Here is a 27,267-nt window from a genome sequence, read left to right on the forward strand (position 1 = left end):
TTCTTTGTCCCCGGCCCCTGGTCAGGTGGGGAGCTCTCCCTGGGCCTCCCTCTCCGCTGAGCTCAGGTGCCCTGAGCAGGACATGGCACAGAAGAGATGCCCAGAATAAAAAGGAAGGAAGATGCACGGGCAGGCTGCTCTGGGGACAGTTTAGGGCGCTGTCTGGACCAGCTGTCCCTGTGGCCTGCCCGGGACTGCGGTTAGGGCACTCACTTCTACACAAGGCCTCTGAGATTCCCCAAGCCATTGGCTGTGAGGGCGGGTACATGGGGTAGAGTGTGGGCAGGGAGGGAGAACGTCATCTGGAGTCAGTGGTGTCCAGTGGGCATGGCTGGGGGAGGTTCGGCCAGAGATGAACTGGGGATGGCAGGTAAGGTGGGACCCTGAGCCGGCGCTCCAGGCCTCCTGAAGTGCTGGGCAAAGAAGCTGTGCCTTGTCCGGCTGCATTCTACACTTTCAGGGACTGGTCTCAGGGCGCTTGCTTGTGCCAGACACTGTCAAGTGCCTCATTTAAACCTCACGGGGCCCCACGAGGTAGGTGCTGCGGGATCGCGACCCCCTCACTACCAGTCCCAGAGCCAAAAAATTCTGAAAATCAAAAATTGTTCCTAAGTTGGATACAGAATTCATATAAATGCCAAAACTTGACCTGAACCAATGTGAGGCTAAAAATATAATCTATAATTTAGATCTAAATATAGATCTATCTATGTTTAAATATAGATCTAAATATAGATAGATCTATATTTAACCTCTATATTTAAACATAGAAACATAATCAGATAAAGTTAGAGTGTGATGATATGATGGAAAAAGCATTTCTTGCTGCAGGTCATTCAATCAGCTCTGGACAAGGCCCCAAAGCTCTCTGGGACCCCCCAGTGCCCAGCACAGGGGGCACTTTCTTTACCCTCTTGGGATTTCCTTGCAGAGCTATGACAGGGCTTGACCATGGGGCATGACCCCAGCCCCTGCAGAGGATGTCACAGGATATATAGAAGACGTGCCATATTAGCTTTCTGCAATCACAAACTGCTAAATTTCAAAGCATACTGGGTCTGGCGCTTTCAGACTTATTTATTATTCTTACTGATAGATGAAGAAACAGGGAAGTTAAGTAACCTGCCCAGATCACCAGCTGGGAAGTGACAGAGGCAGGATTTGAATCCAGGCAGTCTGGACGAGAGTCCAGGCTCTTACCTGCTGCACTCCATTGCCTTCTTAAAGTCAAGGGCTGGGGAGAAAGGACTGTGGGCTGCTCAGCCGTCCTGGGGTGGGGGGCGCAGCGGAGCTGGGCTGGAAGGTGGGCAGTATCTTTCTCGTTTCTTTTTTTTTTTTTTTTAATTTTTTATTATCAAACCAAAACAACATGCAAACATGAACATTCTTAACATACAAACTTTCCGTGCATGGTGTGCAGTCAGTGGCTCACAATATCATCACATAGTTGTATATTCACCACCATGATCATTTCTGAGAACATTTCCATCACTCCAGAAAAAGAGATTAAAAAAAAAAAGGAAAAACTCATACATCCCATATGCCTTACCCCTCCCTCTCATTGACCACTAGTTCTTTCCTATTTCTTTCATGATGCTTTTGGATAGACAGACCATTAGATTTGGGTTGGTGTTTGGGGTTCAAGGGCTTGGGGGGTGTTTCAGTGTGCATTTGGGAGGGTCTGCTCACTCTCTGGCCTCCCCCAGATGGTGTGGTCCTGGTGGATCCTGAGTATCTCAAGGAGAGGAGAGGTGAGACTCTTCCCATGCATTCCCCCCCACCCCCACCACAAGCCTGTCAAGGGCCTCCTCTTCCCCCACCGACCTTCAGCCCACCTCCAGGGCCACGACCTCCCCTAATCCTGGGCGGGACATTGGCTGATTTTATTGCCTCTGCCCAGCCCCCGCAGCCCCTGTGAGCACTCGCACACAGGTTCCATGCCTCCTCCAGCCCTGGGCGGCCCTGCCCCTCCCTGCGGTCCCTCTGGAGAACCTTTCACGGCTGCATCAAATGACTATCAGGAGGCCGGGGTTGCGAGCAGGGTGGGATTAGTGTCTCCTTTAACAAAAGAGAAAATTGATACCAGGGGAGGTGAAGGGATTGGGCAGGTACAAGACCCCATGCTTTGGGACACCACCCTGGGGTTACTGCCCCTGCCTTTCCTCTCTCCAACACTGCTCCTTCCCCAGGGCCCACCTCCAGTCCTGCCACTTTCTCCAGCCTCCCCCTGGGACCAGGCAGACCATTTCCTCTGCCTCCCCTCACATCCCCGGGGCTGGAGTGGAAGGCGGAAGGCAGAGAAGCACAGAACTGACTCAGCCCTCAGTGCCCACCTCCTCCCTGGTATCCCTGGGCAGCTCTTCCAGGTTCCCCAGCACAAATGTCACCTCCCCGCTCCCCAAGGGGGGGATGGCACAGCCCTCCCCAGCCCAGATCGAGGTTTGTCTGCCGCTCCCCCAAGCCCCTGCTCGGTGCCTCCTGCTCCCACAGTCTATGTGACGCTGACCTGCGCCTTCCGCTATGGCCGGGAGGACCTGGATGTCCTGGGCCTGACCTTTCGCAAGGACCTGTTCGTGGCCAACGTGCAGTCATTCCCGCCGGCCTCCAACGACAGGAAGCCCCTGACGCGGCTGCAGGAGCGCCTCATCAAGAAGCTGGGCGAGCATGCCTACCCTTTCACCTTTGAGGTCAGGCACTAGCACCCCTTGGGGCCCTATTCCAGAAGTGCAGTTTCTAGGAAGCCCTCTGGGGGGTGGGGACGGCCAGGGCAGCAGCTCCATGCCACCTGGCTTCCTAGTGTACGTTGGGACCTGGGGCACTGTCACTTAAACTACCCGGCAAGTGTCTATTCTCTGACCACTTCCAGGGGCATCACCCCTGATCTCCTTGATCATTCTGGGCCCAGGTCATGGGTGGGGGGGAAGGGGAGCCAGGGGGGCTGCTGCAGAGAAAGAAGGAGCCCTTTCTCCCTCCTGGGATACTCCAAGGCTGTCTCCTCCATCAGTCTAGGGCTCCTGGGCAAAGCCAGGGGTGCTCCTTCTCTCCAGGGCTCGGCGATCCTGTCCTCTTGCACATTTGAACCCTTCACCTTGCACCTGAATGCAAGGTGCCCAACACTTACTAGGTACCAACTCAGTGCCGTTCTTTGCCCAAATACCCGCGCAGTCTTCAGCGTGGCCTCCCTGCCGGTGGTGGGAGGGATATCTGTGATATCTCTAAAATGCAGATCTGATCATGTCCCTGTTTAAAACCTCCCCAGTGTCCTTAGGATGAAAGTCAGACTCTTAACTGAGCTTCCCAGAGGGGCCTGGTCCAGTAGCCCCTCTGACCACAATGCTTCCTCCAGTCTCCCCGCCGCCGCCTCTGGCAACGGGGAGCTTTTTTAAGCTCCCTGGAGGACCAGGGCTTTTTTTCTGCCCCTGAGCCGTCACACCCACCATTCCCTTTGCTGGAATGTGAGTCCCTTCATGCCCAGCGCTCAGCTCGAATTTTCCTCACCTTCCAGACCAGGTGAGGGACCCCCCACCCCCACCCCCAGCCCGGGCTCTCCCTGCCCCCTGGTCTCCCTCCCACCCCCACAGCTCCCATCCCTGCTGTTGGGTTGCTGTTCCCATGCCCACCCCCACCGCAGGGCTGGGGGCTCTTTGCAGGCAGGTCTGGGCCCCGCTGGGCTCTGTGTCCTCAGCCCGGGGGCCAGCATGGCTGCGGGCTGGCCCCACAGTTGCTGCTTGAATCAAATGAAGACTGGGCAGCACCACAAACCACAGACATGAGTTGAACCAGGGCCTGGAGGGGAACCCATCAGGGGGGCCACGGTTTGTTGGGGTTATCAGGAGTGCTTTCCTGGAGGAGGAGCCATCTGGCATGGGCCTTGGAGGGAGGGTAGGAGGGATTTCAGGGATTGGGGTTGGGAGAACAGCTGAAGGAGCCAAGGTGGACCAGGAAGGCGCCTGTTGATGGGCATTCCGCTGGCTTGGCCAGCGTGTGGGGTGCTTGAGTTGCAGGGGCATGGTTTGGGGCCCGAGAGGGTTGGCTAGACCCACGCTCAGGGGCTCCTGGGGCCTGTTGCAAGGACTGTGGGCTTTTAGTGTTTGGGGGTCGGGTGGAGGTGGCCCCTGGAAGGAGTTTGAGCAGGGGTGAGACTAAAATTTGTGTCAGGAAGGTCTCCTGGCCCTCAGTTCAGAGGGGAGATGCAGGGAGACCAGAGCAGAAGCTAAATGTCCACCAGATGGGGGCAGAAGCAGAGATGCAAGGTGGATGGGGCTTGGGGTCTGGCCCTGGAAGCTGACAGCTTCTCATCAACAGCACACAGAGGGGAGAGGCTCCTGGGGCGGGGGTGGGGGAGTGGGGGGTGGCAGAGAATCAGCATGGCCTGCAGAGTGGTGACACTGAGGCCCATCCTCAGCCCCTCTTTTATGGGGCCCCCCACCCTCAACAGACAAAAGACCAACTGCCCACTTGCTTGGCTTCAGCTGGACTCACAAATGAGAGATGACACACAACTGATTTCCGGCTTTGCCACCTTTCACTTCCAAGATTCCAAGATCCTGGATTTTTAAATTTCATGATTCTAAGAATCTGTGATTCTGTGTTTCAGCAAACTCCCCTCCCCTCCCTTTCTGCAAGGGTTAGAGGCTAGAGAGAGGATATGCAATTTTTTTTCCTATTGTAGGTGTATTAGTTACCTTTTGCTCCTGCAGCAATTTGCTATAACTCAATGGCTTGAAACAACACAAATGTATTATCTTCTGGAGGTCAGAAGTCCAAAATGGGGCCACTGGGCTAAGTTCAAGGTGTTGGTAGGACTGCACTCCTCTCTAGGGGAGCATCTGCGTCCTTTCCTTTTGCAACTTCTAGAGGCCACCTGCATCCCCTGGCTTGTGGCCTCCTCCATCCACCGGCAGTGGCCGTTGAGTCTTTCTCATGCTGCACCACGCTGATACTGTCAGGTCTCCCACTTCCACTTTTAAGGACCCTTGGGATTACATGGGGCCAGATAATCCAGGATACTCTCCTCATCTCAGCCACCTTGTTTCAACCACCCTGAAAAGTCTCTTTTGCCATGTAAGGTAACAGAGTCACAGGTTTTGAGGCTTGGCCTGTGGACATCTTTGGAGCCATGTGACGCCCACTACATCATGGAAAGACCTTTTATAACTATGGCACTTTGAGGACTGGGCTGAGCTAAGGCCCTTACATAAAGAAAACAAACAAACAAACAAAAAAAACCCAAATCCTGGGCTTTACTGGAGGGGCCTCTGGCCCAACATGGGCTATGGATTGGCATGGTCTGACATGCCAATGGAATTCAGAGGCTGGAATTCAGAGGCTGATGGGGGAGACTTGGCCTGTCCTTCAGGGCCCATCGTCTGCTGGGGAGGCTTGGCCTGTCCTCAGAGCCCCGGGACTGATACGTGTGTGAGTGAGGGCGCATGGGACAGGACAGTGGTGGATGTGAAGGTGGCTTATTTTCCATCTTTCCTCTTCTTACAGATCCCTACCAATCTCCCATGCTCTGTGACTCTGCAGCCGGGGCCTGAAGACACGGGGAAGGTGGGTCAGCCCATGGAGAGTGTCTCACTGAGTCCAGGACACCTGTGTCCCCAGGTCCCTGGCTTTCTCCCTGGGAGCTACTGAACACAGGTGCCCACCCTCCCTGTTGAGGCTCCCTTGGGTCCAGGCCAGGCTGGTCGCCATCTCAGGGAACCAGTCCCCTGTGAGGCAGGGCCGTGGGTATGGTATGGGCCCTCACTCCCACATTCAGTCATGCACCGGAAGCCCTCCTGAGTCCCACTCCCTGATCCTGGTGGTGGCTGCAGCATGGCCAAAGTGTTCTCAGAACATGGCTCTCACCCCACCCCCCTGCGACCCTGTATGGAGATATGGTCATCGCCATTTCACAGGTGGGGAAAATGAGGCTTCGAGGGAAGTGACTAGAGAGTGGCAGAGCTAGGTGCAGACCCACGGCCCAGACCGGAGCTTTAGCATCCTCATTCATGAAGTTGAGATATTAAGATTTGCCTCCTTGGGGGGTTAGAATGTCGTGTGAAACACTAAAGCAGTGTGCCCCGTGCAGGGTCTGCGCCCAGTGGTGCTACCAAAACAGTGCTGCTGAAGTATGTTGATATTCCTGAGCCTTCACGATGATGGCCATATCCAGACTGAAGCAATGAGTCCAAAGGGGAGAGCCCAGTAGGTTTGGGATGTCCTGTGTTAGGGGGCATTGGGGAGCAGCTCTTTTGGAAGGTCATACCAGGGAGCAGCTGTGGAGAGAGGCAGCACAGTCCAGGGCTGGATGCACACAGGGCCTTGGAATCAGACAGAGGAGAGGACGGGCCTGGCCCTTCCAGCACTGGCTGTGGGAGCTTGGTGTCCCAATGCCCTGTGGTCAGGCCTCCCCCTTCCCACAGGCCTGCGGTGTGGACTATGAGGTCAAAGCCTTTTGTGCGGAGAATCTGGAGGAGAAGATCCACAAGCGGTGAGCAGGGTAGCAGCTTTTAGCCCCTGATATGGGCAGCTGGCTGGGAGAGGGAGGGACACAGGATGGGCAAAGTCCAAAGAGATAAGTAACAATAGCTGGAAGTGTGCAAGAAGGGGTTCCAGCCTGGGCTGTACTGAGAGGAGCACTCTGGAAGGCTGGCAGGTCATGGAGGGCTTCCTGGGGGAGGTGGCCTCAACTGCACTGGCTCAAACCTTAGCATCGTTGCCTTGCACTATTAGACCAGCTTCCTATCTCATCTCCCTGCTTCTATTATCGCCGCCCCCAGAATGCATGTTTTCAATGTTTTTCCTTTTGGAAAACAACTAAATTCACATTGTCAAGAGGTTAAACAGCGAGCAGGATGTGTCCCAGTCATCCTGGACCCTCATTTCCCAGTCCTGCTGGGAGGTCATCAAGCAGTGAGTGGTGGGGTGTCAGTGGAGGCTTCTGAGGAAGGGAGGGAAGCGAGAAAGTGCATGCACCCAGGGGAAATTATGAGGAGGTCAGCCCATAAAGAGAGGGGGTAGGGTCTCCTGGAGAGGCAGAGCCCACAACAGGCAGAAAGGTCCGTGCTGGCAGCCGGAAGTAGTTGGCCCTGACTCCTGGGTGGCTACCCAGCCCCACTCGCATGCCTTCCCTTCCTGGGGTTTCAAGCCTTGCCGTTCTTCCTGGCCTGGCTGTCTTCAAACCCCAATTCTGATCCACCCTCCACCCTGAGGCACAGTTCCTAGAATGAGCTGGCCAAGGGGCCAACTCCCTCTTCATGGGGTTGGCTGCGTTTTCCCCCTGGTGGCTGTAGACAGTATTGCAGGCATCCCTGTCTCCAGCCTGGGCAGAGCTAATGTGTGCGGGGAGATGGGGACCCTTTCTCCCCGCTTCTCTACCCCCCTTCTCCTCTACAGAGCTGCGGCCAGGGGAAAAGAAGCGGGCTGTGGGTTGGGCATTGTGGGAGGGGATCTGAGCAAGGAAGAGGAGGCAACATCGAGAGCTACCACCCTTACCCCACCACCAATGAAACTTTTTAAGTTCATGCTTAAGAGTTACTACTGATAGGGTGGGCCACGGTGGCTCAGCAGGTAAGAGCCTTGCCTGCCATGCCTGAGGACCTGGGTTTGATTCCCAGTGCCTGCCCATGTTAAAAAAAAAAAAAAGTTACTACTGATAATGATATAGCAGCTCATGTCTGTCAAGGGCTTACTACATGCCAGGCACTGTTCAAAGTGCTGGACATGTATGAACTAGTTTACTCTTCACAGCGGCTCTAAGAGTTAGGGCCTGCTATTGCTGCCTTTTTACAGGTGAGGAAACTGAGGCACACAGAGGCCTTGATCAAGGCCCTGTGGTTGGTAAGAGGGAAGCTAGGACATTAATCCTGGCTATCGGGTTCCAGAGAATGGAGGCAGCTTATCTGAGAAGTGGGGTTGCCAGCACCTCCAGATGTGCAGATTCTGCTCACCAGGTCTCCATCCCCTCAGCCAGTCCTGTGTCCCCACTTCCTCCCTGAGCCCCTGTCATCATCATTGTACCCCATCTTGTCTTTGGGTCTCCATCCCCTCTGAGTCTTTACCCTCCTCACTGGCCTGCACCCCCCCCCCCCCAGGTCCCCATTACCTCTCAGAGCCCCCATTTCTCCACAAAGCCCCTGTCCCCTGCACATATATGTACTCAACATGTATTCATCAGGCGTCTCTTACACACCAGGCACTATCATAGTGTTGGGGATATAGCAGAGAAGAAATTAGACACGAATTCTGTCCTTTGGGAGCTTACACTATTAGATGGCATAAAGGCTGCAAGAAGTGAGAAAACAGTGCCTTCCATGCCATCAGGCTGGGTACTAAGACAGTCTCCAGACAAGCGCTGCCCCAGTGGCTTGGCCTCTGATGTTGCTGGTGTCGTGGGAGTTTGGACCAGGAGAAGGTCAGGGTGGACAGGTCCAGGAAGGTTTCCTGGAAGAGGAGTTGCTTCACTGGGTCTTGAAGAGGGAAGTAAATTTGGGCAGAAGTGGAAAGAAGGTATTTTAGGGAGGGGGACCAGTGCAAGCAAAGTGTCAGAGACGAGATGGATAAGCCATAAAGGGTGGCCAAGAACTGGAGGTGGCTGTAGGCAGCAATCAATGATAGTGAGGTTGGGGACAGGATGGGACAGAATGGAGTGGGGCCAGTGGTGACAAAGTCCCTATGCCGACCTCTGCAGTTTAGACTGGATCCTAAGGCACTGGGGAGCCATGGCAGCCTCTTGAGCAGGAGAGGGATGTGAGGATGGCAAGGAAAGGGGATGGAGGCAGGTGACTCTGGCCGTCCTTCACCCTGCCCATCTCCCTTAGGAATTCTGTGCGCCTGGTCATCCGGAAGGTTCAGTATGCCCCAGAGCGGCCTGGCCCCCAGCCCACAGCTGAGACCACCAGGCAGTTCCTCATGTCGGACAAGCCCTTGCACCTAGAGGCCTCCCTGGATAAGGAGGTAGGAGGTTTGGTGAGCGTGGGTGGGGGGCTTTGTGTGCTCCTCTACCACGGTCTGGACCTCGGCTCCCAGCTCTCTGGTGGCCTCTGGTGGATTCCCTGGTAGGCGCTCCTGCCCCCCGCTGTAGAACCCCAGGACACAGGGAATCTGAGACCTTCACTGGGGGATTTGAGAGAAGCTTCTTGGGAGTGGTGGTGGTGGTGGGGGCATGGGCCTGTGATCGACTTCAGAAGAGGCCAGCCTCAGTTCCCCCACCGCTCCCCTGCCTGCTTCAGGCCCCTTGTTGTAAGGGGACCACCCAGCTCGGCGGAGGAGGATTGTGAGCTCCCTGTAAGGCAACAAACTGCTGAAGGAAGGGGACTGTGAGTTTTCTCCTCCTCCTGAAGCTTTGGATTAAAATTAGCTGATGGATCCCTGCTGGGAGTGGAGGCCGGGCCCCTCCTAAACACGTGCACCCACTTCCCTCCTGGGGAGGCGGCAGAAGGCAGGGGCTTGGGTGAGATGTGAATTGAGGCCCTTGGGTGAAGATTCAAAGCTGATTCCCTCAGTAGGCTGGTCAATCCTCCCCCACCTTTCCCCTGTTTCTCCCAGATCCTCCAGTATCTAAAACCCCAGGCAACCAGAACCCAGGGGCTTGAAACATCACCTGGTCTAACCCCTTCATTGTACATACGGGGAAACTGAGACTTAGATAACCTGTTCAAAGTCACATCGTTATCATCACCATTATTATTGATAGCATTATTACTTGTGGCTAAATCAGGACTGGAGTCCAAGAATATCACCTTCTCATTCAATTATCTTTTGAGGGGCCTGCAAGAGAATTGAATCATACATGCTTGGCGGTTTCAGTGTTCCCTTAGCATCAGGGAAGGAGTCGATGAACTTGGGTTGAGTGACAGAATGGCCAAGGTTTGGGAACCTCAGGAGATTTGCATGGAATCTTCTTTCACCCCTTAGCTCGAACTTTGGTATCCTTCTCCCATCCAACCTTGCTCCCTTCTAATGCCTCCCAGATCTATTACCACGGAGAACCCATCAGTGTCAATGTTCACGTCACCAACAACACCAATAAGACTGTGAAGAAAATCAAGATCTCGGGTACCTTGGGGAGAGGGCCAGGGGGGCACAGGCAAGAGGGAAGGCTTCCAAGGGATGGGAGTGGCTGAAGGGTCTCCCTTCAACAGCCTTGTAAATAGCTACTGGCCCAGGGTGAACAGCCCAGGGCCTGCCCTGAGCCAAAGGGTGAGGGTCTGGAGGCTGGTAACAGAGGCTGCTTATTGGCCAGGTAATGTATTTATCCTTTAACCCTGGGTTCTGGGTAGACACGTCCTTGAGGGGAAGGCCTGCAGTTATGGAAGAGGGTGGGTATATGTGGAGCTGTCCTTCAGATGGAGGATGAAAGTGGTCCCCACCTCCCAAAAGCCCCCAGCAGATTCTGGCCATTGCTCAGGGAGTCTGGGGTACCTTTGGGAGCTGCATCCCTGGCTCAGGTCACCCCGTTTCCTTCTCTCACCTCAGTGCGTCAGTACGCGGACATCTGCCTTTTCAACACGGCTCAGTACAAGTGCCCCGTGGCCATGGAAGAGGCTGAGTAAGTGAGCGCGACCCTGGCCTTGGATGTGTGGGCACTGCCTGGGGCCTCTGGGGGTTGGGGTGGGGGCAGAAGCTCTGGGTCCAGTCGCAGGCCCAGGTGGCTCTTCTATACCTAGCAGAGGACTAGGCCTCAGATTTCCTTGCCGCTCAGAGTAGATGTCCAAGGCAGACTTTTAGAAACTGCTCGCCTGATTTGACATAAGAAAATGGATGCTGCAATCAAGGAAAAAACCACTAAAACTAGACAGATAAAACAAGAGCTAAGGAATCCAAGGGGATTGGGGATGTGGAGAGAAGAATAATTGCACTCTCCCAGAAACCTAGATTGAGGGGAGATTATTTACTCTGAGTTTCCTGGCAGCCAAGGCAAAAGAGGAAAGCGCTAGGTACACAGCTTTTCATGTTTGACAAAGGAAGACTCCAGTTCATTGGATCAAATGGGTCATGTGTGGGAGGACGGAGAGTAGGCAAAAACAAAAAGAAAATGAATCAAACAAAAAAACTAGGCTTAAGGAAAGCTACTACATTGAGAATGGAACTTTGTCCCAAGTTTTTAGCAGCTAAGGCAAGAGGAAGAATCTGAGGTAAAATGTGTTTCCTTACCTTAAGGAAATAGAAACACATTTTTCTTCTGACCTTCAAATAATTTATTTGGGGGGGGGGGCAATTGTATCTTGCACCAATTTTTCACACTTAAAAACATTTTTTTAAATGTTACTACATGGTCTTTGAGACTTTTTTGGGGGGGCAGGTGCATGGTCTGGGAATCGAACCCGGGTCTCTGGCATGGAAGGCAAGCTTTCTACCACTGCACCACTTATGCACCCTGAGAGCATTTTTAATGTCCTAGAGATGAACATGCTATAATTGGATCAAACATTCACCCATTGCTGGGAATTTCTTCTATCAAGAGTTGGATTAGAAAAATCAAAGCCATGATGCATAGATTTCTGATGAGAGCTGGGTGGCAGGATGAAGTGAATCTAGAGGAAGAATAGCACATAACCCCCAAACAGGAAACCCCAAGCCCTGTAGATGGCACTAGCAAGTAACCACTCTCAGCCTACAGGGCTGTGCAGATGTTCACACTCAGAGCCTTGTCAGAACTCACAAAGCCCTCTGGGGTCCCCAATATATATAAATGCATTTCTAGGAAATGGGTTCAGAGTGATGCAAGTTGCTTTACATCACAGAGCTGACACTGGCAGAGCTGGGGCTGGAACCCAGGTTGTCTGACTCCACAGCTGGTGCACTTTCTGCTGCATGCCAGCTATCTTATTAAAAATGGGGTTGGGGGTAAGGCAGCAACAGGTAAAAACTGAACAATCAAAATACCCCATATGTGATGGTTAAATTTGTGATAAAGCGAACAGAGTAAAGTCTTAATTGTCAAATATAGTTGGTGAGTATATGGACGTTCATTGCCCAATTCTTTCAGCTTTTCCGTATGTTTGAACATTTTTCATAATTAGATGTTAGGAAAAAAAATAAAACAGTGTCCATGTTCTTTCCACTAAAAAAGTGTCCTATTCAAACAGTGCAAAGCAGTACACTGAATTTTTTAAAAATTGCAGCTGCTTGAAGCTATTGGCTCATGAATGAAGCCATTGGATCAGCCCGGAGTCACCCCTGTTTGCGTGTGGAGGCAGCTGTGCCTTTTGTGGGTGGTGGTGGTCACCCTGCCAGAGTAGGGCCTGGCCCAAGTGGTCCCTGCCATGGGTGGAGCGAGGATGGGAGGGGCTCTTGTCACCTCCTTAAAGCAGGGCCAGGCTAGATGTCCTTGGGCTGAGGGCCTGGGGGGAGGGCCATCTCTCGCCTGCCTCCCCTCTTCCCAGTGACACAGTGGCCCCCAGCTCAACGTTCTGCAAAGTCTACACACTCACCCCCTTCCTGGCCAACAACCGAGAGAAGCGGGGTCTCGCCCTGGATGGGAAGCTCAAGCACGAAGACACAAATCTGGCCTCCAGCACGCTGTGGGTACCTGCCTGCCTCCTCCTCTGACCTTGGCACCCGCCCTCCCTAGTTCCAAGGTCCTGGACACCCGCCCCTCCCACCAGTGCCAGGACAAGACCTGGGTTACCTCTTCCCCTAGCCTTGTTCAGGGCCTGTCCCCTACTCCTACCTCTACCCTGGGGTGACCCAGAGAACAAGATGAACCAATCATCTTGGTCAGGAGTGAGTGCCGGGCTCTGCTGGCTTGCCTGGGGGAAGGCAACCTAGAAAGGCTTCCTGGAAGAGGCAGCAGCTTGTGATCCCTAGTATCTTCAAGCAGATGGATATATCTTTGGGGCAGAGCAAGGCTAGAAGGAAGGAAGGGTCTTCTGAAAGGGTTCTGGCAGGAAAGTAGGGGGACAGTACCTTGGGCCAGGCCAGATGTGGGAGTGTCCCTCTCAGCGTCATCTGCTCACACCTACCCCCCAGTTATCACTGACTCTCTCTGAGGCCACCCTGCCCTAGCAGAGACCTATGGTCTATCACTGAGGTCTGGTCCTTTTAGAGCCTTGATCTGCCTCTGCAGCCTCCTCCCCTGCCCACTGCTCCAGCTGGAGGATCTCTTCACTGCCCCCTGTTCATGCCATCCATCTCTAAGCCTTCACCTTCATCACCCTCGTTCAAATCCTACCCGCCTATACTACCTAGTTTCAACTTCTCCTCCTAGCAGTCCTCCTTGACCACCCTCCACTTGCCAAATGCCCCCTCCCTCTCTGAAGTCCCAGTCTGATCCTTTATTCCTCACTGGTTGCTGAGCACAAAATTTCCTGCTAGAATCAGGAGTAGGAGGAGCCCTTCTCCTTGTCATGCTACAGGGACACAGGCCCAGAGAGGGAAAGGAGCTTAGCAGGGACACACAGCCAGATTGGGAACCCAGGGCTCCTAATTCCTGCTCCCCGAGGGCAGAGCTCACCTTTGTTGAGTGGGCTGGGCTCCGCTGGGACATGGTGCCTGAGGGATCTGGGAGAGGGGCAGGCATCGATGGCCTCTGCCCCCCACTGCGCCCCCCCCCGACCTGTCTCGCCCACCCCGCGGGCCCCCCTAACCAGCTTCCCTCATGTTGCCTTGCAGGCTGAGGGAAGGCGCCAACCGTGAGATCCTGGGAATCATTGTTTCCTACAAAGTGAAAGTGAAGCTGGTGGTGTCTCGGGGCGGGTGAGCGCTGGAGCAAGGCCCCCCACCACCCACCCCCGGCTGCTCTGGTCTGCCTGGTAGCTGTATCCCCCTCCTCAGGATGGACCCGGCTGGAGGACTTCTGTCCCTTCTCGCCCTCCTTCCTTTTCCTCTTGCTCCTCCTCTCCCGCCCTTCTTTCCTTCTCCTTCAGGGGACCTCCGACCCTGCCCTGCCCTCCCCTCTTCTCCTTCTCCTCCCTGTCCCAGGTTGGGGTGGGGGATGGGGGACTTCCTCAGAGTCTATGCTGTGGGGTGCCCGGGGGATGTCCTGACCCTCGTCTCCGCTCCCAGACACCACCCACCCCCACTCACGCCCCGGCTGACCTGCTGGGGAAGCAGCTAACGGGGCTCCGAACTCCAGGGTTCTAGATTCTGAGGGAGCGTTCTGAGCTGACTTTCCCATTTTACAGTTAGGGAAATAGAGGCCCAAACAGTTCCATGAATATCTCCTGAAGTCTCGAATCTCAAGCGGTGGGTGTTGGGTGCTGGGGACACAGGAATGGACCAGACATACCCCCTGCCCTGCAGCATGGAGGCTCAGAAAGAACAAGCAAAAAAATGTTTTCCAGTATTTTGAATCTGTGTGTGGTATAAACCTAGAATTATGATGTGTGAGTTCTCAGAGGAGTTTTGTTTTCTAATTTAGTTTATAATTTCCATGAAAAGATGGCAAAGCTTAACATGGACAGAGTCCTCTTTACGATTAGAATAATGCCTCGTGCAGGTGGCAGTATGTAATACTGACCACATATTATAGGACATCCAAAATCCCATGTCCTGTGGCCTTTGTAGGACCCCAGTTTTCCTCAGACTCCTCAACGAGTTCCAAAGTGCTTCCTTCCACCTTAGGTATTGCAGCCTCCTACGGGGCTGGCGCTAGATTTTCCACCTCCTTTCCATGTAAAGACCCTGGGGCTCAGAGCCGGCCTGGAGCTCAGGACACCCGGGCAGGGCTAATACCATTCCTGAGCCACGCAGGGGGTGGTGGGCATGTGTCCTGGGGTCTTCTCTGTCCTGCTGGGCAACAGAGGAGCTCAATGAACATGCTTTCTGTTTCTTCCTCTCTAAACTCTCTCCTGACTACTCCCGCCTCCTCTGACCCACCCAGCCTGCTGGGAGATCTTGCATGCAGGTAAAGTCCTTTCCTTTGACCTTGTCATTTACCTTCCTGGAAGGCCCAGAGACCATTGGCCCGAGTGACCTAGAACCATAGGGCAATGGGTTGGAAGAAATCTTAGTGGTCATTACAGACTGCCAGGCTCTGGGAACTGCTAGGATTAGAACCCTCTCCAGAAGACTAGGGAGGTGCTGTCTTTCCTTAAAGAAAAAGCCTTGCCTTGCTCTTCCATCCCACCCGTGTGACAAGGACAGCAAAACCCAATTGTGTTGACCTGGGGAGTGTCCACCAAGGGGGCAGTCTGAATTACTGAGGATCTGAAGTATAGAGGGTTTTGGAGAAATGCAGACTTCGGCGTTCTAATTTTTACACTAATGGGAATTAATTGGTGATGAAATGTTAAAGAGAGGTCCTTAGGATATTTGCTTTTGTAGGCATGGTTTCCTTATAGTCAGTTGGATTCAAAATGCGTGTGCCCCAGATGCAGGGGTTTTGCCTCCTCCTGTCACAAGATGGCAATATTGCTCATCACAGGAAATCAGTCCAATTTGAGAGGTGAAATTAATTCAGTTCGTTTCAGTATAATTCAGCAAAGAGGTCCTGAGCCCAGCCTCGTGCTCAGCCTTGTACTGGGTGCCAAGGGCACAGAGGAATCGGGCACGATCCCTGCCCTTGAGCACTTATGGTCTGGTAGGAGGGTAAGCTCTGGATTCTTCCACCTAAATCCTGTATGACTTTGGTGAAGGCTAGCCAACCCGCTCTTCCACCAGCTTCCATTCTGATATCTCACTTCCACGTGAATCTGGAGAAGCAATCCTATTTGGAAACAAAAAGGAAAAGAAAAAAAAAACCCAGCCATTTTTGACTGCTTTATAAACCCCATGTTCCTATCACGGGGAAGTAATGACACTGCTGGACCCAAGCTTCACAGTTTACCCAGGATGTGTACCTATATCATCTCTCAGCGGTTCCGGGGATCCCAGAAGGAGGGCATTATTATCCCATTTCAGATGAGCTCATGAGACTCAGCGATGTAAAACACTCTGCTGTCAAGTGGTGGGGCTGATGCAACGGACCTTTCTGGTGGCACAGCTTGTATCCCTGATGACTCCAATCCATGGCCCCTTCCTATCCCCACCTCCCCATCACTGGACCCTGAACGCGACATCAGGGCCCAGAAGTGCTCACAGGTGGAAGGATCCTCAGCTGAGGACGAGCTCAGGGCGGCGTTTGGCAGCGTGCAGAGTGGAGGGCGGGTGGGAAACACCTCCGTTCTGAGCTTTATCACATAGTGGTGAAGGGAGTGGATCATGGAGTCAGAATCTTAGTTTGTCACTTGTCATTAATAGCTGGATGGCCGTGGGCAAGCTATTTTATGTCCTTGTGCCTCAGTTTTCCAGGAGATAATAAGACATTGGAGATAATAATAGGGTTGTTACAAGGATGAAGTTAGTTACTCTATGGGAGGGGCTTAGCATAGTTTTTTGACACAAGAGTAAGCACCATGGAAGTATTTGCGCTTATTATTTTGTCCATCAGGGTCAAGTGGAGAGAAGGTCTGAGCAGAAGCGCTGGCTGGTGGCAGCACGTCCCCCATTCTCCAACACTGTACCCACCCTCCATCCCCCACAAGGCTTGAGGTCTCCATGCTCAGTGGAGACAGCTCTGTGGCCTGGGGCCCCTCCAACCTGAATTTGACTAAACCAACCTAATGGTCTTTACCCAGATGGCAGGGGCTAGGGTCACCTGAGCATTTTTCCTGGGCATTCCTGGTATGTTGGGAGATGAGATGAAGTGAAGGTGGGAACAGTTCCAACCGGGAAGTAGGGAAGGGTAGTGTCAGGAAGGCTGGGGGCAATTTGACCCAGGCAGGGGACAAGGGCACCTTTGAGCCACCCAGTGACCAGTGTGCACACTGCCCTGGGCAATCCTTTCCCCACTCTGACTCTGCCCAGCCCGTGGGAATCCAGGGTCCTTTTCAGGAAGGAGGAAGCTTCCACTTCCTTTGGAGCCAGGAGAAGAGGTTGGCTAGTTCAACTCCTGGAGGAAGTGTGTTCAGGCTGTAGCAGAACTGGAGCTTGACACCAGTTTCTAATGGCCAGCCCAGAGCCACCATCTCTGATGAGGGAACCCTCCCCAACCTCAGACTAACAGGGCATTGAGTCTCACAGCCTGAGATTCAGGTTGAGGCTCACCAGGTCTGGGTCTCTGTTTCAGCGATGTGGCTGTGGAACTGCCCTTCACCCTGATGCACCCCAAGCCCCAGGAGGAACCTCCACATCGAGAAGGTGAGCAGGGTCTGTGAGTCACTGGGGTGGGGGGTTCCAGATAGCAGACCCCCCTCTCCATCAGCTGTCAGGTTACCCCATCACTCCATCTCCCTCTGGGTCACCCGTTAGCCCCATGTCACCCCTTTTCCCAAGCTCCCCAAGTTGTGGGACTCACAACTTCTGTTTGCATCGGACTCCACCAGCAGACAGAGAGACCTGGCGCCTGTTCTCTGCTCCCCTCCCTTCTCCCATTGCACCCCACACACTCCGTATCCTAGTCCATGGGAGAGGGAGACTGGGTGGCAGGAAGCTCACTGGCCATGCTTTCAGCCCCTGGTCTGCAACCAGGCATGGAGCTAGTTTGGAAGAAGTGGGAAAGGGCTATCTGATAAGATGGCCCCTGGACACACCATTTCATAATTTTTCCAAGTGATTCCAGAGTGATTGATCATATTTCATTGAATCAATGACAATTTCAATTGAAAGAGAACATAATAATGTACCACAAAGAAAGAAAAACGTTCCCACAATTAAACTATGAAATGCCATTGATTATAAAATACATCCCAGAGACGTATAAAATACATTCAGAGACGTTAAAGTGTGAAAAAGTGGAGTTAAGAAAAAATAAAAATAGGCAGGCCACGGTGGCTCAACAGGCAGAGTTCTCCCCTGCCATGCCAGAACCTGGGTTCGATTCCCCGTGCCAGCCCATGCAAAAAAAAAAAGTTGTCGAAAGTCTCATGCAAAAAGTTAACTTGACATGTCCAAAGGAACCGAGGCTGAGAGGTTTTTCTACTTTTTCTAGTGCTGCCGTGGGCATCTGGGTCTCCCCCTGGACGCTCTTACCTGGCTTTAGGATGCTTTGGGATGTTTTTGAGATCAGGGACGAGCCCCGCTTCCCCATTGCCATGTTTCCAATGCCGTCCCAACTTTAGCCTGATTGCCCCCGAGGACCTGTGTCCACCGACCTCACGCCCACCCACTCACTAACCCCTGGGCATGCCGCCCACCTTGTGTTTTAGTTCCCGAAAACGAGGCTCCAGTAGACACCAATCTCATAGAACTTGACACAAAGTAAGCGGAACCCTGCCTGCGGACGCCGGGGTGGGGGTGGGGCGGCCTCGGGGTGGGGGGCGGGGCGGAGGGGGTCATTTGCATATATGCTTATTAACCCTTGAAGAGCAGCTGGTCTAACCCCGTCTGCTGAGAGCCACCTCTGCTCGCCTCTTCAGCAACCCGCTTGCCTGCATGTGACTTGAAGGACCCTCCGTGCCTGTTCCTCTTCCTCCTGCCTTGATTTGGTCTGTCTTCCTCCCTCGCCCTTGCACGTCAATCCGTCAGTCCGTTGGTCCATCTTCTGCGCCTGCCGGGCACAGGCCGGCTGGCTCTCGGCCCCAGCTCTCCTGCCCCGCCCACTCCCACCCGGTGGGATCAGGCCGTGGGGGTGGGGAAGGCTCCGGGGATCTGATTGCTTCTGCCTCCTGAGGACCAGTGCGGATTGCCCTGCGGCCAAAGGCCCTTGCCTCACCGGACCCTGGCCAGAGCTGGGATGGTCGGCTTCACAGACGCAGCCAGGCGGTTTTGCTCCAGCTCCACAGCTGCCCTCTCCATGTCCCACAAGAGAGATCTGGGCTGTGGGATGTCAGATCACCCCCTGGGGAGGCCTCAGGCAGCTGGCTGAACTGCAGGGGGCAGAGGACTGGGGCAGGCCCCTGTGCGGTTTTAGGGTGGAAGGGAACTCTGTTCTTAGAAGGAGTCCTGAAACCCCACTCGGGCATCCCTTTTCCCCACCCACCCTTTCTTCTCCGCACCCGTGCAGATTTGTCCTACCCTTCTCCCATGGGGGGGATCTCTCAGGATGGGATGGGGTCCACTGTTCCCAGGAGAAAGGCCCACCCCTTCCTGCCTACAAACAGTTCTTTGCCAAGATGGGATGGGGCTGGTGGGCGAGGGCGAAGGGCACTGCTTGGGCCTGTTCTTAGGAGGGGGGTTAGGATATGCTGTGAAACCACTGGTGGTCTGGACTCTCACGGTGGGCAGTATTTCTTCCTCTCACTCCCCAGCCCGGCCACACTGCTGCCTCCACTTAGCACCCCCTCTCCCAAACTCCTCAAGAACCAGCTCACTTTTCTATCTCTTGGGCTGTGACAACACGAAAGTCAAACGCATGCCCCCTCTGGCGTTTCCACCAGTGGGCCTGGAGTCCAGAAGTGACAGTCCCCACCCCACCCCCAGCTGTGGGTCTCCAGATATGCCCACCTGGCAGGCTTTTCTGCCCAATGCCAGTCTCAGGGGCTGGAGACCTCAGAGAATGTCGTTGCCCCCTGGGCCCTGCATCACATCCAGCCTGGAGACTCTCCGGTCCCTCCGGATGCGCCTACCCTCCCTGCCCCTGCAAACACACCCCATTTTCCTTGTCTCCCACCAGTGATGACGACATTGTATTTGAGGACTTTGCCCGCCAGAGACTGAAAGGTATGAAGGACGACAAGGAGGAAGAGGAGGATGGTACCAGCTCGCCACAGCTCAACGACAGATAGACTGGAGCCAGGTCCTCCCCCCGGGCAGCTCCAGATCCACCCTCATGCACCAGGATGCTTATTCGTCTTCTTTCTATTCCGAATCCCCCTCCTCTTTGTTCTTCCTATTTCTACCAGTGGGTTCCAGCCCTGTTCCAGGTCATGGTGATGAACCCCTGGCCTTGGGACTGGCCCCACATCGCCATGCCACTAGGACCACCGGGTACCACCCTAACCCTCCACCCCTTCAGTCACCTCTCCATCCCCCCTCCTTTTCACACTGACCCCCAGAAAGGCCACCACAGCCTTGGCCTTGGAAATTGACTTGAGGTGGGGATCAGACAGGGGAGGATGAGGCATGAGTGGCCAGAGGGCTTTAGGGAGTGATGGGGATGAAGGCTGAGGACACATGAGAGGATGTCCACAGCCCCAGGTGGTCAAAACAGTTCTGGCAGCTAAAAGATGACCACACTGAAGACCTCCCCGCCCCCCTTCCAGGAAGGTTCTCTGAAGGAACCAGAGCTTGGGAGTCTGGTTGGGGTGTGGTCAGAACTGTGGACAGATTCTCAATGCCATTTTGCAGTTTGGACCCTCTAAAGACCTCTCCTTTTCCACCCCAAATCCTGCCCCATGTCCCTCTGTGTCTGACAGTGGCATTCGTGATGGCTGGTAGACCTCAGGAGTGGAAAAAAACAACCAGACTGACTTTCTTACCAGCAGTTACTTATCTGAGGCAAGCTGTGTGAACTAGCCCAAGTATATTTCAGTATTGTCAGGATGTAACCTCTTAGCTACCTTGTATCTTATATGTGTGGCCCTGCCTATCTACCTACCTATATATATGCGTGGGCATAAAGGGAGAGAGGGAGGAAGTCTTCAGAAGGCACCAACTGATGGCAGAGTGAGCGGAAGCTCCTGGCAAGGTTTCCTTAAAGGGTGCTTGCAGAGATGGGGGCAGGGGACCAGAACAGAGTCTTAACTATCTTCCTTCCTTTGTGGACTTAACAGTGGCCAGGAAGGCAGCAAGGCTGGAGGCCCAGAGTGGGCCACCAGCGTCCTCTTGTTTCCGTCCGTGGTTTGGGAGACAACAGTTTCTGAGGTCACCACATCCAGTCAATGAGGCCCTTTTCAGTCTCCCTCAAAGGGAATAGGGCTGCTCCGTTGCAAGGAAGCTACCAGTAAACAAAGTCGCTCGTTTCCTTAGGGATTTGGTGGCCTCCCAGTGGTTCCCGTTGTCATGGGTACCCAGTACTCATGGGCTGGTGTTGATGAGATTGAGACCTGGGACATTTCATAGAAAGTGTTAAAAGGTATCTATTTTTGTCTGGTCTTTAGGCCAACTTGTGTAACCGTGGGCAAGTTCCTTCCCTTTTTTGGGTCTCGGTTATCGGAAAACCACAGGGTTTGACCAGATTGTCCACAAGGGGTCCTTCCAGCTTTGGTCTCCTGAGAAGTTGTGAATGTTAGAGCTTCTGGCGGGTGGGGCAGGAATCATTGACCTTGGTCTTTCTGCCTCTAGCAGGGGGTTAATTGAACCCCAGAGTTGTCAGTGCCCTCAAGACCATTTTGTCCATCCCATACCCACTCCAAAGCCTAAGAAGGGCTTTTCTTAGACCTCTAAAGGGTTGCTTGATGTCAAACTCTGCACCTTAGCTTTGGCCTTAGCGAGCATGAGCTGCTGTGCCTTAGATTCTGAGTGTTACTAGGAGGGACCGAGTGTTGCTGGGGCTTGGGTGGAGAGTTTGCGATAGGGCCCCCAGTACCTCACAGTCCACTGGATGCAGCTACCCTCACGCTGTATGTTATACCCAAGTGAACATATTTATTGGCAAGACAAGGAGAATCTCTCAGTTCCTACTCCTTTGCATCGCTGTCCCATACTTGCTTGAAAAGGGAGACAAAATTTTATTATACAATACAAGTTGGGTCTCCACCCTTTTCAGTTCAGCCCCTGCTGGGGTGGGTGCCTTCCTTTCCTGTGATGAAATGACCTAGTTCACATGTTGGCACTATATACCCAAGCCCTTCCCTCCTGAATCTCATGGAAACTCGACAGGGTTTCCTACCCCAGTCAGAACTCAGTCAGTTCTGGGATCCTAGCCACAGGTGGCCCAGGCATCCAGCCCCTACCAGATTGTCCCGGGCAGTTTGCACCCCTTCTGGGTAGCTTTAAGAGTTGATGAAATGTTGAAGCAACTCCTGGTATGAATATGTTCTCCAATATGCTCTTCCTTTGAAATTTTTGGGGCTGGTATAAGTAGACCCTTAAGGATTTGAGGTGGTCACTGCCCTACAAACCTCCTCCCCACCCCCCAGCAAGTGCACACAAAAGATTTGTCAGACTGCTTTCTTGAGCTTCCTCCACCTCAATATTACACTCACCCTTTTGGGTTTATCCCGGGTTGTTTAGTTAATTTCCCCAGCTGCAGGGAAGTTCCATCTATCCTTTTAAATTTGAGCCCAGGACTGCAAAAGGGCAGTGGCCAAGTTCAATTGAATTCAGCTTAACCATCCTTTGCTGAAACTTCTGTGCTCTGTAACAAGCCCTGGAGACTCGGCGATGGATCAGTCCCAGCCCCTGTCCTCAGGAAGGTCATGGTTGGGGGAAAGTTGTAGGGGACCACTGCATTCAGGGCTCCCTGGCTACTGCTAGTCCACATAGTGCCTTGGTGTGAATTAGAAAATGGTGTCTTTCCAGGTGGATTCAGCCCCACACTAGAATGCACAGCCTCGTGAGTGGCATCCAGGCAGGATTTTAGCCCCACTTGCCTCTTAGCCAGCTCCCCTTGTGCAGAAAGCACCCCATGCAGCCGTATGCTGCAGCCCAGTGGAGCATGCATGGCGAAGTGTTTCCTCTGGCCTCTTGCTGAAGAGAGCCGGGATTGTCTTCCCATCCTTCTGGTCGCCTCCAGATCCCACCCCATGCCCAGCATGACTGAGTGCTTCCCTGCAGGGCCTTCCCCATTCTGGAGTCATCCTGTCCAGTGGAGACCCTAGGTGGAAAGTGAGGGTGGAGGAATCTCACTGGGCCCCAGACATCGGCCCACCATGTTGCTGTTTCTGTGCCAAGCATTTGGTGCCTCTGCTGATCAAGCATATCTATGCTGGGATTTCCCAGTGGGCCACGTGTCTGGGCATGGAGGAAGAACATGTCCCTGGGTGAAAAGTCCTGAGGCAGAGGGTCAGCTGGACTTCCTCTGCATGCCAACCAAGAGAAGAGTTCAGTCCCCATGAAGATAACTGAGTTATTTGGCTGGAAGCCATGGGCCTCCTCAGCCTCAAGGTTTGGACAGGTTAGGGTAGACTCACCTTCACTGGAAGTGTTGCTGTCACCCTGGTTCCCACATGGTGCCGTGAAGAGAATTCCAACCTGGAAGTCCACAGTGCTGCCTCTCAGTCCTGGCTGTCACCTACCAGCTGAGTGGCCTTCAGCAAGTCACTCAACCTCTTGGGCTCAGTTTCCCTAACTGTAAAGTGGAGCAGTAGCCCCTCCCCCTGTGATGTGAAGATGAGATAAAGTCAGAAGCCAGTGCTCTGAAAGTTACAAATGGCTGAACAGGCCTGTGCAGGGGCGTTGTGTAGGGGAGTTGCTCAAGGTTACAAAGGAAATTTACCATGGGCTGAGCCCTCTTCTCACCTGTCTGCAACTCTTGACCCACTATTTGCCTCGGTGAGTGTCAGTCAGCATGAGAGGCAGTCAGCATGGCCTGGTGACTCAGCTGAGAGAGAAATTCAGGCAGTCTTCAGAAATTCCATGCCCAGGGGCTAGTGGTCCCAGCAGCTGGATGGAGAGAGAAGACATGGCTTTTGCCAGTGATTGGAAGAGGCATCTTGGGCCCTTGAGGCTTGTATCACACATATCTCCCATCACTCAGTGGGAGACTCACCTGGGGTGTCCCCAGAGGCCAAGAAGCCTTGGGTTTGATCCCAAGTATAGAGAGAACCATCAGCCCGCAGGTGCAGGGAAGGCTGAGCTCCTCGCTGCTCCATCAAAGAAATCCAAAGGATAGATGAAATAGAAATTGCCTGCTCCTTTCCTTCAGGCTCCATACAGGATCAGTGGGAGTCACCAGAACTTCCTAGAAATCCTTGGGAGGGATGTAGGCCCAGGGAAAACCCAGGCCTCTTATCCTGGAGCTGAATCCCAGCCAAGCACTTCCCCAGTGGTTTTCAACAGCCCAGAGAAGCAGTTTCTCTCCTGCCAGGGGCTGGGGACTGGGCACTCTCCATTCACCCAGGAGGAAGGGGTTAGATCTCAATCTTGAACTCTTATGGGGTCTCATGGACATAGGCCTATGCCTGTTCTGATGTTTTTCTTTTTAAACTGAACAAGGACCAAAGCAGACATCCCTATGCTCACACATCCACATTGGGCCTGGCATTTGCCCTGCTGGTTCAGGCGCCACTTTTGCTTTCGCCCACCCTCCTGGACTGAAATGGTCTCCTGTGGGGCAGAACCCCTGTCCTCTACCACCCACCTGCCGGGTCACTGTACAGTGGCTTCAAAGAGAAGCCCCACTGAAGGGGGGGATCTTCCCTCCATCACTCTCCCAACTCTTCACCCCAAAAGGGAAGTCAAAGCACAGGTCCTCAAAGGACCCAGGATCTACTCTAACACAGTGGCTTTCAAACTAGAAGCGGTGGAACCCCTGGTGTTCCACAGAGCTCTGGCTGGCTGCTAAGGTGGGAAGATGGGTGGAGGCAAAGGATAGGTCTCCAGCCCTTGCTCCATTCCCACTTCCAGCAGAACAACTCTGCTTTTATCTGTCCTGCCTATTAAGGTTTCACCTTCAAACTTTCTTTGGAAGAAAGACTTCTTCAAACCAATATTCTGAGGTTTGATCTTAGACCAGCAAGCATAGCATTCCTCATTTCCTAGGTTCTATTCTTGGTTTTCATGTTGGGATGGCTTCAGTAATCCAGGACAAAGTGTTATTATATTAGAACTTGGGTCCCAGACCCAGGCCCAAGCATTTGCTTGTTCCTACATGTGCGCGCGCGTGCACACACACGTACAGAGGTACACATATTTACACACATTTGATGGTCTTGGGTCCCAGACACAGGCCCAAACATTTGCTTGTTCCTACATATGCGTGCGCACACACACACACGTACAGAGGTACACATATTTACACACATTTGATGGTTTTCTGGTCAACCCAACCTGAAGGGTCTGGGGTTTGATTTGGGTAGGGGTCTAGCACGCAGTGGGCTGACTCTTTGCTCTGATATCAGCACACGCAGCAAGAAAAGAGGACCAATCTCCCACCTTGAGATTTGTGTCTGCAGCCCACTTTTGTGACACCCCTTTTCCCTGCTCCAGGCTCGTGGAACAACAGAAGGAGCAATGCAATGGGAGAAGCAGAAACTAGAGTTAGGTTCTTTTTCACATCTAGCCAGATGGATGAAAATCCAGGTTTCCTTAAAAGACACACTGAAGAGGAGTTCATGATCAAAGCTCCTCCTTTGAGGTAGGGGGCCCCAGAGAACTTTTAAGCAGCAACTTCTCTTGAGTAATTCTAATGGGATTCTACTCCCACATTTGTGGATAATTAAATGTGTGGGCAACAGGGGGTGCCCGAAGACAGACCGGTGCCCCCTCGCCCCCAGTCCCCTTGCCTGCCTGGCCTTCTGCCCACACTCACCACCAGGACTGACTACATGGTGTACATTTTGGCAAGACCTGGACCAACTTTTGGCATCGAATCCTGTCTGGCACCCCCACCCAGGACATTCTAGGTGCAAAGTGAGCCTTTCACTCAGGCACAGCAAGCCACATGGATGGGAGAAAGAGTGCCAACTGATGTCTTATTTTCAGTCTGAGTGTGACTTTGGGAACATTACTGGCCTCAGTTTCCCCATGTGTAAAATGGGGCTAGTGCCAGGCTGTGTCCACCTCCTAGGGATTACTGCAAAAGTCACATGAGAGGTGTGTATGAGGAGTCCACGGTGCTTCACTAACTTGGGGTGAGGCCCTGGCCTGCATGTCAGATCAGCAGAGCAGTCTGGGGAAAAGTGGAGGATGCATCGTGTTCCTGGGACATCTTTGCTCAATTTTAAGGTCACAGATGCCACGTGGGGCCTGCCTCTTCTTACTGTATGGAAGCCTGATCTCCAGCTTGCACAGTGACTGTGTGTGTGTCCTGGGCATGGGAAGGTCTCTGGGCCAACCAAGGTCTGTCTGCACCAGGTCTGTGGCCCTTCTGTTAAGTGATTATTTTGTGACACCCTTATTTCTGGACCACCTGCCAGGTTTATCTGTTATACCTATCTGTGGCTTCCTTATGCCAAATAAGTTATACTTAATTCAACTCAACAGGACAAATGAACAAAATAACCATAACAAGGAGACTATTAAAGATCTTTTGTGACAGGATGCTGGCTGTGCTTTTATTTCTGTCTCATGAGCTCATGGCAGGGCACAGATCAGGAAATGCTGCCCACCTTTTCCCTGGGCTGATGAATGGGGTACATAGCTGGATCAGGGGTTTTCTTCCTTTGTTAATGGCCCCAGCTCCAACCTGGTCCTTGCACCCCTTCTAGAGACTGCTGCAAACCTTTGTCCCTCTCCCCTACCCCCACCCCTTGCCACTTAACATGGCCTTGGAAAAGTTGTCAAATCTTTGATCTCTATCAGATACCACTGGATTCGTGACCTTTGGTTTGCTCCTTGGGTGAAGCCATGCCATCTTCAGTCTTTGGCACCAATGACCACATCAGGTGGAGTCCTCACCCTAGTCCCAGCCCTGGTTCTTGTTCAGTTCTCATCTCCTACTCAGATTTTCTAAGACTTGCCTGCTGCCTGTTCCAGTAGAACACTCTGGAGGGTTGGCAATATAGGTGAGGAAGAGTCAAAGTTCTAATATAGAATGTGCTGTACTGACACAAAAGGAAGATGCCTGTGAATGTAAGATGATTTTCATAGAAAATTTATTGTATAAAATAAATTTTCCTGTAAAATAACATGTAACTTAGATTGAAATGTCGCTCTCCTGGTTGACCAGATGGTGGTCTGTTTCCTCTGATGGCCACTTCCCGCCAGGGTGGGACAGTGGGAGGACATTAGCATTAAAGCCAAGAGACATGAGTTAGAGCTTCTGTCCTGCTGCTTTCCCACTTGGACCGCCGCAGAGCCCAGACCAACAACTCATGCCATTGTCTCAAGAGCAGGAACTAAATTTGAGTAATTGGTTATAAAAACGTTGGAAGAGTAAAAAGAGTAAATGGGATGTGCAGCAACCTAAAGATTAGGACAGCAGGAAACCACGGCCACCCCTAGGGTGGAGGGACAAAGAGGAGGGACGGTGTTCCCAGAGCTGAGGAACCAGGCCAGTCCAGAAAGAGCACGGCATGGTAGGGTGTTGGAGGAAGTCAGAACCACGGAAACAGCCATTGCTGGGGATGCTGCCTAAAGCAGAGGGAGCAGGAGAAATACTCCGGCTTTTCCTTTCCTCCCACTCCTCCCATTTCATGCCAGTGCCTCCTCTTGGCGGACTCTGGTTGAAAGCTGTTTCTCAAAGAACCTTGGGAGCTGTAGTCTGCAGTGGTCGGTGCCCTGCAGTGCAGAGCAGGAGGAGAGCAGGGTACGGATCTGAGACCAAACGGGCAAAAGCTGTTCCTTAGTCTTCTCATCCTACGAATAGAAATAGTC

The 27,267-nt window shown here is 53.0% G+C and overlaps 1 protein-coding gene across 5 annotated transcripts in view; it reads left to right on the forward strand.

The window, feature by feature from the left end:
• ARRB1 (arrestin beta 1) overlaps positions 1-25,992 on the forward strand; it is an 81,464-nt gene extending 55,472 nt beyond the window's left edge. For 4 of the 5 annotated variants that reach the window (XM_077113560.1, XM_077113557.1, XM_077113561.1 and 1 more), the window contains exons 4-16: positions 1,707-1,751; positions 2,491-2,687; positions 5,494-5,553; positions 6,411-6,478; positions 8,808-8,943; positions 9,960-10,044; positions 10,465-10,537; positions 12,375-12,512; positions 13,603-13,686; positions 14,813-14,836; positions 17,039-17,109; positions 18,117-18,168; positions 19,523-25,992. In XM_077113560.1, the coding sequence (XP_076969675.1) occupies positions 1,707-1,751; positions 2,491-2,687; positions 5,494-5,553; positions 6,411-6,478; positions 8,808-8,943; positions 9,960-10,044; positions 10,465-10,537; positions 12,375-12,512; positions 13,603-13,686; positions 14,813-14,836; positions 17,039-17,109; positions 18,117-18,168; positions 19,523-19,634 (1,145 nt within the window). In that variant the 3' untranslated portion in view covers positions 19,635-25,992. The remainder of the gene's footprint in view (positions 1-1,706; positions 1,752-2,490; positions 2,688-5,493; positions 5,554-6,410; positions 6,479-8,807; positions 8,944-9,959; positions 10,045-10,464; positions 10,538-12,374; positions 12,513-13,602; positions 13,687-14,812; positions 14,837-17,038; positions 17,110-18,116; positions 18,169-19,522) is intronic. The other variant, XM_077113559.1, reaches the window with a different exon arrangement.
• The last annotated feature ends 1,275 nt before the right edge of the window (positions 25,993-27,267 follow it).

This window comes from Tamandua tetradactyla, chromosome 8 (genome assembly GCF_023851605.1).
Source record: "Tamandua tetradactyla isolate mTamTet1 chromosome 8, mTamTet1.pri, whole genome shotgun sequence".
In the NCBI taxonomy this organism is placed as follows: Eukaryota; Metazoa; Chordata; class Mammalia; order Pilosa; family Myrmecophagidae; genus Tamandua; species Tamandua tetradactyla.